The 11525-nt window shown below is 65.5% G+C and overlaps 1 protein-coding gene across 2 annotated transcripts; it reads left to right on the top strand.

Annotated features, from left to right (window-relative positions):
• The first annotated feature begins 132 nt into the window (after nucleotides 1-132).
• EPN1 (epsin 1) lies at nucleotides 133-10717 on the top strand. Of its 2 annotated transcripts, XM_068991776.1 has the most exons (11): nucleotides 133-246; nucleotides 2709-3028; nucleotides 5906-6155; nucleotides 6732-6856; nucleotides 7177-7251; nucleotides 7672-7755; nucleotides 8416-8719; nucleotides 8906-9016; nucleotides 9107-9193; nucleotides 9816-10073; nucleotides 10149-10717. In XM_068991776.1, exons 2-11 carry the CDS (start codon nucleotides 2801-2803, stop codon nucleotides 10355-10357), a joined length of 1731 nt encoding a protein of 576 aa, XP_068847877.1. In that variant the 5' UTR covers nucleotides 133-246; nucleotides 2709-2800; the 3' UTR covers nucleotides 10358-10717. The 2 variants fall into 2 exon arrangements, with proteins under 2 accessions (XP_068847877.1, XP_068847878.1); XM_068991777.1 differs by lacking the exon at nucleotides 7177-7251.
• Nucleotides 10718-11525: the final 808 nt, after the last annotated feature.

Raw genomic sequence — 11525 nt, 5'->3', positions numbered from 1 at the left:
CGCCTTCTTCGGTTGCTTCCCGTCCGCTCGGCGGCTCCCCTCCCCCGCCCGGCTCTCCGCGCCCCTCCCGGGCGGCGGGGCGGCGGGGACCGTCGACGTGCGGCCCTCCGTGCGTCCGCGCGTGTGCCCGAGCGCGGCTCCGCGTCCGCCGCCCGAGGCCCGGCACGCTCCCCGTGACACCGAGGCCGAGCGGGGGCAGGGGGCTGCCTGCCATGAGCCCCCGGAGCGCGGCGTGAGCGGCCCGAGGTGAGCGCGGGCGTGGGGCGGGGAGCGGGGGGCGGGCAGGCGCGCTCTGGCAGCTCCGGGGCCTTCGTGTGTCTGCGCCCACCGGCCTGGACCGCCCGCGGCTCTCCGCCTCTCCCGCGTCTGCCTCCCGCGGGCCCCCCGGGCCTCGCCGGTGCTCGTGTCCGTGTGTGTCTCGGCGTTTCCACAGAGCGCTCGTCCCCGTGTGTCTTTCCCGGTCTTGTGCTTTTCTGTCACGTGTGGGCGTCGGAGGGTCAAAACTAATGCCAGTGTCTCCGGTCTGTGCCTCTCTCCCCGCCGTCCTCCCGTGTCATGTTTGTCCTGGTGCTCGTGTCCTCCAGCCCCGAGTCCCTCTCGGCGGGTCTGTCGTCCTCCCGGGTTCATGAGTGAGGGGTGAAGAGCCCGACTCTGCAGTCAGAGGCCCACTTTGTGCCAGCCTGTAATATTTATAAGCTGACCAGACAGTTCCCTAGTCTTTAAAATAGTAGGGCAGCCGTGCCTAATAACGGAGGTGACGCTGCCTCTCGCCTCTAGCCTAACCTAAGCTGCTGGGAGCTCTGGTTCCCATTAGTACCTGTAGATTTTCTTTCCCACACGGTTAAGGTTTGATATCGTTTGATATCTGAGTAACTCTTGGAGAATTTTGTCGTATCATTTGTGTTTTATTTGGTCTAGTAATTTTGTTTGGGTCAGCCAATTGTGAAAAACCTTTTCCTTCTTAGCCGTACCCATGAAGTCTTAGCTTTGCTGTGTTGTTTTTCTTCTAACGTCCTTTAATATAAACACACTGTGTTAAGATAGCCCATCTTCTTTCGAAAATGTTTTTTTTCTGATAATGAAAATTAGCCAGTGTTATTGAGCTCTTATTATCTGTGGGTCGGGGAGTCGAGTACTTTATGTTCCCATTGTATTTAATCAACAAACCTGGCAGCTGGAAATCCTTTGCTTTATTTCACAGTTGAGCAAACTGAATCCCAGGGAGGCCGGAATTTGGACACAAGTTTCGTTGTTCTTTCCCGTTTCCTTGTCTGATTTCTCAGCCTCAGCTTAGCCTCTGTTTGTCTCTGGGCCTCTGTCTTCTCTCTTTGCCTCCCTGCCTCACTCTGGTCTCGTTTCTTTATCTGTCACTGTGTCTCTGCCCAGGTTTCTCTGTGCCTCTCTCCTCTTTCTCTCCCTTCCTCTCAAAGGCCCCTGCTCTGTGTTGCACACAAGCATCGTGTGTTCGTGTGTCTGGCTGGGCCTGTCTCTAGCCCTGGCCACCTCTCCAGCCATTCACAGCCGTCTCCGAGTGCCTGGCTCCCCTGCGTTCGGGGCAGGGACTCAGGTGGTAGGAGGCCTCCAAAGGAGAGGCTGTGGGCGATGGTCAGAGCCTGCTCTGGAACCCGGCTGCCCCGGGGGAGGCCCGGGCCTGGCTTCCTCCCTGTGAGGCGTCAGCGAGTGTGCAGCGGAGCAGAGGCGCAGGCGTGGCCCTGGGCGAGGCTGCAGAGGGCTTCGCAGATCCCTGTCCCCCTCTTCTGTTTCTTCTCTGTCGCCCTCCCCTCAGCACAGGTTAAGTTAAAGGACCTGTTTTGGAGCCTGAGGTGGCCTGGGACGGAGCCTGCGCCGCCTGCCTAGTGTGACCTTGGCTGGGTGCTTTAGCTCTGTGACCCGTCTCCTCCTGTTAGAACCCGGTGTCGGTGTTAGATGAGATCATGTGTGTCCCGTGCTCCCCGAGTGTCAGGCACGCCGCCGGGGCCCAGCCAGGGGGCTGCACTCTTCCTTATCTCCCCCCGGCGGACCCCCTCCCGGCCATCTCCCTTTCTCAGCCTCCTCCCTGTGTGCCCTCGTTTCTGCCCCCACCTGCTCTGGAGGTCTCTCCTGCCCACTGCCCCCTTCCCCCAACCCCCGCTTCCCTTCCTTCCTGCTCCATTTACTGAGTGGCTCTTCCGGGCTAGCTCTTCTGCCGGGAAAAGCCTCGGCCGTCCAGAGCTACGTGGTTGCTGCCCCCACGGGCTCTGGGGGCGGCCTCAGCGCAAGTCAGACACGCTTAGGAAATCACGAGGACAAGCCCTGGTGTGGGGGTGGGTTGGGTTGGAGGTTGCTGTGGAGCCCAGCGGAGGACGGGAGGAGGAGCGGGGTGGCTGTCTCAGGACCCACCCGCGGGGACAGTGCACGCATCCCAACCCCTGGCTTCCCTTCCCGTGTCTAGACTCTGGATCGAGGACCCATCTTACAGAGCAGGAAACTGAGGTTCTGGAGGTGCGGGCTAGGAAGTGTTGGCTGGGGTGTGCCCCAAGGGCCCGTGGCCCCCTGCACGCTCTGCCACCGGAGCAGGAAGGTGCTGGGCATGTTTGAGGAACTGAGAGACAGTGGGGTGACTCAGGCGGCGCCTCGCCGGCTGCGGCAGGAACCCCGTCCTGCACCTCGAGGGCCAGGCGGCTGCAGGCCCCACGCCTGGTTCTGAAGGTCCTCTCTCCACCCTCCAGATGCGGTGACCCACCCGTCACTGCCACGCCGCCTCCCCCGTCCCGTTGCCCGGCTCTGCTCGCCCCGGGGCCCACCCCCACCTCCTGCCGCCATGTCGACCTCCTCACTGCGGCGCCAGGTGAAGAACATCGTCCACAACTACTCGGAGGCCGAGATCAAGGTGCGGGAGGCCACGAGCAACGACCCCTGGGGCCCGTCCAGCTCGCTCATGTCTGAGATCGCCGACCTCACCTACAACGTGGTTGCCTTCTCCGAGATCATGAGCATGATCTGGAAGCGGCTCAATGACCACGGCAAGAACTGGCGGCACGTCTACAAGGTTGGTGTGTGCGTGGGGCCTGCCGGGCAAGCGGGGCGACTGACTGGGGGGACACCCGGAGCAGGCCCACTTTTCCTGGTTTCCGGGAGGAGCTGGAATTCTATGTCTTCTCAGTGAAGGCAACAAACGTAACGAGTTTAAGAATTTTCACCCTTGTGGTTTTCTCTCCTTGTGGAGTCAGGGCCATTGTTACGGCAGTGCTGGGCTGCGGTTGCCGCAGCGGCTGCTTTTGTCGCGGAGCACAGGCTCTGGGACATTAGGCTCCTGCTTGTGGCGCGCGGGCTTAGTTGCTCGGCGGCTTGTGGTTTGGACCTCATGCCTCCTGGGCCAGGGGTGGAACGTGTCTCCTGCGTTGGCAGCTGGATTCTTATCCCCTGTGCCATCAGGAGAGCCCCAAGCCTTGTGGACTTTGAAGAAGGGGCAGATTCTAGGCCGGTCCGCCCTCAAGGCCTATGTGGATGCTCCGCGTCCACCCTCGGGTGCCGCAAGCCCAGCCCCCTCTGCACTTCCTGCCGTCCCCGGGGTCCCCTGTGCAGGGGGCTCCAGGCGGTGGGTAGTAGCCCCAGGGAGAGTAGGGGCCGTGGGACGGCTCCGTATCTTTGCTGCAGTGGCGCTCGTACAGCCACGTCTGATTTCCAGAACTCAGAGCTGCTTGAGAGAGAGAGCTTTACTGTGAGTCATTCTCTGCTTTTAAAAAGGAAAACAAGTCTGGGTTTTAGGGATCATTCCCCATTAAAAGAACAAAGGTTTGTTACTTAAAAAAGCCCCACATTCCGAAGTGTTTAAGTTTGGGCTGATGATGGGACATAACTGGCTACCTGACGGTGCCTTTTGAGTGGCTTGCACCATCTGCTCTTACACACAAGGCGGGGATCGCTGTGCAGTGATGAGCGGAAGCTTGCTGTTTTCCAGAACCGGGATTTCTGGGTCCATGCTCGTGCCCCGACCCCGTGCTGTGCACGTGCACCCCTATCCAGTGCACAGAGAGACGGACAGACCCCAGGCTTTGGGGGAAGGGAACTCGGTTGCACACAGCCCTCTCCCGTTTCACTGCTTCTCTGGGGCCTGGGGCCTGGTGTCCCAAGGCGGGTCCAGGAGTGGCCAGGGCTGGGCTGGGGCCTACCTCTGGAGAGTGGACTCCTGGGCCCAGGAGCGTTGAGGAGTCCCGTCCGTGAACTTGGGCGGTCAAGGGTCTGCTCTGTGTGGGGTGGGCAGGACGGGGAGGCTCTGGTCTCGTGGCCCAGAGCCCGCACCGGCCGCCAGGCCTGGGGAGGCTGCAGGGCTGCTGGCTCCCTGCCACGCCCCACTTAGGTCACTGATCGCCTGAGTCACTTGTTGGGGAGGGACGGGGCCAGGTGACCAGGCTGCGGGTGAGGGTGGTGGAGGCACTTGCTCCAGGGCTACCCCCGTGCCCGGCGGAGGCACGCAGGTTTGCAGCAGAGCCCACGAGCTGGGGCTCCGGCTGCGCCTGGTGTGAGGGAAGCGCTGTGGGCGTGTGGCCTGCGCGGGGCTGCGCTCAGGATGGGATCCTGGCCCCCGCGCGGCAACCTGCTGAGCCCTGTTGTCACATACCCATAGCTGGGACCCCTGAGGCAGTCTGCTGGCTCCTCTGTGTGCCCGGGGCGGGGACAGGTAGCTCGTCTCCCAGGGACACGGCGCCTGAGGTGGTGACGGGGACTCCCGGGGCTGTGGTCACCGATGCCCACTTCCTGTGGGGAGGGTGAGGTGTGGCGGCCGCACGGCGCTCACACGTGTCGCTCCCCTAGGGGTTAGGGTGTCCCTCTGCTCGCACACTGCAGTTCCAGAGTGCTCGGAGCCCTGAGATGAGCGTCCTGAGGCTGGTGCCAGGGCTGCTTCTGGACGGGGCTGCGGTGGTTGGCCTGGTGTGCGGGCCCCTGGAGCGTGGTGTTGGCATCCCTCTTTCCCTCGGGGACTGCTGTCACGTGTGGGTGTGACCCCGGGAAGCCGCTGAACCCCGGGGGGTCAGGAGCCTGTGGTCCCCATGCTGGGTGAGGTGTAAACACCTCTGGGTCAGTTAAAGACTAATCTCCAGCAACCTGGTAACCATATCGACACACCTCCGGGAGCCGTGCCAGACCTTAGCTGGGCTCCTGGGAAGGCAGTGGAGATGTGACCCGGTTGAATTCCAGCATGGCCCCGGGGTGGCCCCTCTGCTGACGTGGCAGCCCAGGGCGGTGCAGTGGGTCTGGGAGGCCCAAGCGTCACCTGCAGACTGCGTGTGCCCTGTGCCTGAGGACTGTGCCCAGGCCTCCCGCAGGGCCTGGACGGGCCCAGCCCTCGTTCGCTCTCAGAGGCCTCGCCCAGGCTGTGGGCTGCGGGGTATTCCCATCTGACTTGTTGGGAAGGAAGTGTGTCCCAATGTCATAAAATGAGAAGATCCCAAAGGCTGTTTCTCCCTCCATCTGAGGCCGTGATCCTCCAGTCGTGCCGGGCGGGTGTGGAGTCCCTGCCTCAGACGACACTTGCTATGCTCCTGGTGTGCGCTGGGCACCCGAGTGTGACCTTCCAGGTCCAGCAGCATGGCCTTTGTCTTCGTTTTTTTGAAACAGCAGGTCTGTGCTGCTCAGGGACACCTGCGTGGGCTGTGGGCCAGGCCTGCCTCTCCCCCCGCTGTGCCTTGAGACACACGGAGGTTGCGCGCCCCGTAGTTTGTCCTTGTTCCCCTGGGGCTCCGTGTCATGCGTCATCACCCACCTTGTTCAGAGCATCTTTGTCCCCCAAGTCCGGGCTCTGGGTTTGCCTGCTTCGATGCTTCTGTGAGCGAGCTGGCACACTGTTCTTGGGGCTGGGCTCCTGATGCCCGGGGGGCTCTTCTGGTGCTGCTGGGCCCTGGGTGACGAAACAATGCCCCCGCAGGCCATGACGCTGATGGAGTACCTCATCAAGACGGGCTCGGAGCGCGTGTCACAGCAGTGCAAGGAGAACATGTACGCCGTGCAGACCCTGAAGGACTTCCAGTACGTGGACCGCGATGGCAAGGACCAGGGCGTGAACGTGCGTGAGAAGGCCAGGCAGCTGGTGGCCCTGTTGCGCGACGAGGACCGGCTGCGGGAGGAGCGTGCCCACGCGCTCAAAACCAAGGAGAAGCTGGCGCAGACTGCCACGGGTGAGCGGGGGTCACTGCGGGCTGGGGTCACGGCAGTACGCCAGCAGGTGGGCAGGGGCTTCTCTGCTGACCGTGGTCAGGGTGGAGCGGTGCAGTGTTGGGGGCGGGCGCTGCAGGGGAAGGCTGCTGCTCCCTCTGGTCTTCGTCCTCGTTTTCTCTCCAGCCTTTGCTCACTCACCCCTGGTGCCTAGAGCGGGGTAGGGGCCAGCTGTGCAGGCTGTCCCCTCCTAGCATCCAGCCCCAGGCCCAGCCCTGGAGACCGAGATCCCTGGCTCCCCAGTGGGAGCCATGGGGAGCTTTCCAGCCCTGGAGACGGGGGAGGAGGCCATTCACCCCTCAACCAAGAGCAGGAGCTTAGGCCTCTGGCTCAGAGGTCCACGGGGCCCTGGCCCTCACCAGCTGACTTCTGCCCAGGCCTTTAGGGCCGTCCCTCTGTGCCCGGGTCGTTCCCCCAGGTGGGGCTGCCTCTCTTCCTCAGCCACGGAGCCTGCATCCCACTGGGGCACGGGGGCGTCTCAGACTCGGCCCCCTGTTGGGTCCCATCTTCTCGGGGTCTCAGCGGCTGTGTTCTCGCAGCTTCCTCCGCAGCCGTGGGCTCCGGGCCCCCGCCCGAGGCGGAGCAGGCCTGGCCGCAGAGCAGCGGGGAGGAGGAGCTGCAGCTGCAGCTGGCGCTGGCCATGAGCAAGGAGGAGGCCGACCAGGTACCGGCACGGCTCGGTGGGGTCGCAGGCCGCGGGTCTGAGTCCGCTCTGTTTCCATCTCCACGCCTCGCCTCCGCCCCTCCAGCTCTCCCTCTCTGCCCCCCTCCTCTGGAGGATCGGCCCCACCCCAGCTTGTCTGCCGTTCTTCACCAGGTCGGGCCCTGACTGTCTCCCTCCTTGTGTGTGTGCGCGTGATCACGGTCTCTCCCCGCCTCCCCGGCCCCGCCCACCACCTGGCTCCGCCCTTCACACGCCTTCCCCGGCTCCGCCCCCTCTCTCTCCCTCCCCGGCCCTGCCCCCTCACGCTCTCTCTCCCCCAGCCCCCGTCCTGCGGCCCCGAGGATGACGCCCAGCTCCAGCTGGCCCTTAGTTTGAGCCGCGAGGAGCACGATAAGGTCAGAGCAGCTTCCCCGACCACCAGGCTCCCCTAAGACCCTCCCTAGGTCCCCTCCCCCACACTCCCACTCCAGCTCCTATGGGACCCGTGTCAGACCGTGCCCTCCCCCCCGCCCCGTGTGTAGCTGCTCGGGGCTGAGGGCGCACTGCTCGCTGCCGCCAGCACCCCCACCCCACGGGAGGAGACCCCCGCCTCACGCGCCTGCCCGCGGCTGTCCCCGTACAGCACCCTCACTCCGACCCCGCCCCGCCCCCATGTGCCTTCACATCTCACCTTTGTCCACATCCCATTGTAATTTTCAGTCGCCTTGTCTGGGTGGGCGGGGGGTTCTGGGGCCATGCATTTGGGGGAGGGGGCGCCGTGAAAGTCCAGTCACCCAGAGTCTGACCCCTCCCGCCTGCTGCTCCGGCTGGATCAGGAGGAGCGGATCCGCCGTGGGGACGACCTGCGGCTGCAGATGGCCATAGAGGAGAGCAAGAGGGAGACCGCGGGCCAGGAGGAGGTGAGGTGGCCCCGGGCCAGCCTTGGCCAAAGGTGACCTCAGTGTGCACACAGCTCCCTGCTCCTGGGTGTGGGGGGCATGGCTAGGGGCCCCTCTGCATCCAGGGGGACCTGGCTCAGCCCAGGGATAGCCTGGGATCGGTGTGTGCACTGCTGTGCTGCCCGGAGCCCATGAACTGGCGCGGGGCAAGGGGGCCTGGGGTGGCTTTGGCCTTGGTTCTCAGTCCTGCAGGGCTGGTTGGCGGTCTGGGTTGGTGGGGAACGGTGTGTCCGTGTGGGGCCTGCTGACGGCTGTGAGGAGAGCGATGGTGGGGCCTTGTGGGGCGGGGAGGCGGCAGGCAGAGCAGAGCCTGTCAGAGCAGCAGGCGGCGGCGGCGGCGGTCAGTCCGCGGAAGCTCAGCCTCCTGGTGGGCCGCCTCCCTCCCCCCCCCCCCCGCCCCGTTCTGGGGGTGTCCTTTCTCTTTGGGTCTGGTCTGGGGTCGTCTCCACCCCTCTTCCTGTTCTGGGCACTTATCTCTACCCCTGGATCCCCTCTCTATCCCCAAGGTCCCCTCTCGAAGTCTGGGGTCCCCTCCTCCTCCTGGGTACTTTTTTCTGCCCTCCCCCCGGGTGCCCTCTTGGTCTGAGGTCCCCTCGCCCCTCCCTCTCTTTTTTACTGCAGTCATCACTCATGGATCTTGCTGGCGTCTTCACGGCCCCGGCGGCTGCTCCTGCCACGGATCCCTGGGGGGCGCCTGTGCCCATGGCTGCTGCCCTCCCCACGGCCGCCCCTGCTTCGGACCCTTGGGGGGGACCGCCTGTCCCTCAGGCCGCTGATCCTTGGGGGGGTCCAGCCCCTACCCCGGCCTCTGGGGACCCCTGGAGGCCTGCTGCCCCTGCAGGGCCCCCAGCTGACCCTTGGGGGGGAACCCAGGCCCCTGCGGCTGGAGAAGGACCAGCACCCGACCCGTGGGGGGGCTCCGATGGTGAGAATCCCTGCCCCCAGTGTGCAGCCCTGGGGGTGGGGGACTGGTAGTTGTGGGGCTGGAGGTGGTCTCTGGGATTGGGGAATGGGGGCTAGGTGGGAGGGGCCAGGCCTGTGGCTGCAGGGACGCCGGGCTTAAGGGGTAGAGGGGAGTGCCAGCACTTCACATGCCTCCTTCCTGCCCCAGGTGGGGCCCCAGTTAGCGGACCCCTGGCCTCTGACCCGTGGGCCCCAACTCCGGCCTTCTCAGACCCCTGGGGGGGGTCCCCTGCCAAGCCCAGCACCAATGGCACTGCAGGTACTGGAGGGGGGCCGGGGGGGCAGACCCCTGGGGGGCCCAGTCTCCTGGGTCCTGGGGAAGCTGAGTGCCATCTTGACCCCCGCACAGTGGCTGGGGGTTTTGACACGGAGGCTGACGAGTTCTCTGACTTCGACCGCCTGCGCACGGCCCTGCCGGCCTCTGGGAGCAGCACAGGTGAGCCCCCACCCCGCCTGCGCTGGGCGCCCGTGGCACTCACCCGCCGGTGTCCTTTGCCGTGATGGCAGGTTTGGAGGGAAGAGCTGCAAAGGTGGTGCGGGGCGTCCCCTCTGCAGCTCCCTGGGTGCTGCTGGGCCTGTGACCGTGGCAGGGCGTCCCATGTCCCCAGGGCCCTTCTGCAGGCTGCGCCCCCGTCCTCACCTGCCTGCTGGGGTTCCCGCGCAGGGTGGGCATGCTGCCGCTGGCCTGGCCTATGCACCCCACTGCTGGGAGTCCCGTGTGCTCTGTCCATGTCTAAGCAACGCTCACTTCTTGGAGGCAGCAGGCCGGGGTCTCGTCCTCCAGCCTCTCTGCAGCTGCTTCTGTGCCTTTTTCCCAACATAGCTGGGTTCTGATATCTTTAAAAAAGCAAAACCAGGCCCTACGAAGGGTACTCGCTCCACCTGCCCCCACCCCAGCGGTCCCAGCCTCCTGGAAGTTGTCCCCGCTGCTGGGCCTGCCCCCTCCATGCCCCTGAGGTGGAAGCCTGGTGCCTGGACCCTGTCCGCCGGGGCTCGGGGCCCTTCTCCTGGGCCCTGCGTCTCGGGGTCTCCCCTGAGCCCCTTTGCGGCCCCTTCAGGGGAGCTGGAGCTGCTCGCTGGAGAGGTGCCCGCCCGCAGCCCTGGCGCCTTCGACATGAGCGGGGTCGGGGGCTCTCTGGCTGAGGCTGTGGGGAGCCCCCCGCCCGTGGCCGCCCCGACCCCCACGCCGCCCACGCGCAAGACACCCGAGTCTTTTCTGGGCCCCAACGCCGCGCTGGTGGACCTGGACTCGCTGGTGAGCCGGCCGGGCCCCGCGGCGCCCGGGGCCAAGGCTTCCAACCCTTTCTTGCCAAGTGGTGAGTGTGGCTGCGGGGGCGGGTGGGCGCGGGTGCTCGGGCAGACCCCTGACGGCCGCGCCCTCCTCCCTGCAGGAGCACCGGCCACCGGCCCTTCCATCACCAACCCCTTCCAGCCTGCGCCCCCCGCGACGCTCACCCTGAACCAGCTCCGGATCAGCCCTGTGCCCCCGGTCGCGGGAGCGCCGCCCACGTACATCTCTCCCCTCGGCGGGGGCCCTGGCCTGCCCCCTATGATGCCCCCGGGACCCCCGGCCCCCAACACTAACCCCTTCCTCCTATAATCCAGGGCGGGAGGGGCCTCCCCCATTCTGCTTCCTGGGAGACCAGTGTTGTGAGTGCATGTGAATCGGGGGACCCTGCCCCCCCAGCGCCCTTCCCCCTCCTGGGGCCCACTCACACTACAGCCTCTTCCTGTGTCCCCCGCCCGCCTCCCTGAGAGAAACTGGACGCGGCTGGGGAGGGTGCTGGCCGGAGGAGGACCCTTCCTACGGCATTAGAAGGGGGAGGGGCAGCGGGGGCCTCCCGCCAGTTCCCCTCCCCCAGCTCCTGACTGTCCCTCAATCAGTGTTTGAGCCGCCGCCTCCCCTCACGCACCCCTCGGTGAATCCTCGGTGATGATTTTGGCAACTTCGGGAATAAATGGCAATTCTCATGGGCATGGAGCTCCCCCGGTCCCACTCATGGGTCCTGTGGCCCCTTCCCCCGCGGGCCTGGGGCTTGCAGTCCGTCTGCCTCTTGGGGGCAGAGGGAGCCTCGATTTCACTGACCCCGGGTGCTGTGGGGGATTGTGTGTCGGGGGTGGGAGGGGGCTCTGTGGCTGGTGGGGCTGCGGCCCCCTGGCCGTCTGGAGAGCCGACAGGTGGGGCGTGGACGGTGTCGAGAGAGGGGCTGGGCTTGTGGGTTGTTGGTGAGGACTTGGGATGCGCACACCCGCTGCCTGGGGCGCAGGGCCCTGGGCTGGGGGATTTGCAGGCCCCCGGGGTCCCCAGAAAGAGCGCCTGGGTGGCCGGGCTTCGTGGGGATCTCGCCACACTCAAGGGGCCAGGTCCCACTGTGGGGTGCTCCTGCAGCTATTCTCTCAACTGGCTCTGGCTCGGGGCCCTTGGGGGACCCATGGGCCAGGTGGCCTGAGATCAGCTGGCCCACGTACTTTCCCAGGAGGTTCCCCCGCTCCGGGTGAGGGCAGGGCAGACCTCCAGGGTGCAAGGTGGCCTGCATGGACGCCCAGGCTGCCTCACTGGATCCCCCTCTGACGTCTAGGGGACTGGCGGGTCCTCGACCCAGAGCTGTCTCTGCACGCCCGGTGTCAGGATGGATGGAATAGGGGCCACCCCGCTCTCCCAGAGAGGGTGGAGACCCAGGGAACTTGCTCCAGCCGGTTGAGGTTGGCCAGAGGTGTTCTGCAGGGAGTGGGGAGGGGTTCTGGCGAGTGTGGACTGGCAGGACGCG

Source organism: Capricornis sumatraensis, chromosome 20, assembly GCF_032405125.1.
Source record: "Capricornis sumatraensis isolate serow.1 chromosome 20, serow.2, whole genome shotgun sequence".
In the NCBI taxonomy this organism is placed as follows: domain Eukaryota; kingdom Metazoa; phylum Chordata; class Mammalia; order Artiodactyla; family Bovidae; genus Capricornis; species Capricornis sumatraensis.
This window is presented reverse-complemented; position numbering and strand designations above follow the sequence as displayed.

Excerpts from the sequence above, each read along its gene's own strand:
- EPN1 (XM_068991776.1), top strand. The coding sequence starts at position 2,801 with ATGTCGACCTCCTCACTGCGGCGCCAGGTGAAGAACATCGTCCACAAC. Across the intron at positions 3,029-5,905 it reads ACTGGCGGCACGTCTACAAG|GCCATGACGCTGATGGAGTA; the intron begins GTTGGTGTGTGC and ends ATGCCCCCGCAG. Across the intron at positions 7,756-8,415 it reads AGACCGCGGGCCAGGAGGAG|TCATCACTCATGGATCTTGC; the intron begins GTGAGGTGGCCC and ends TTTTTACTGCAG.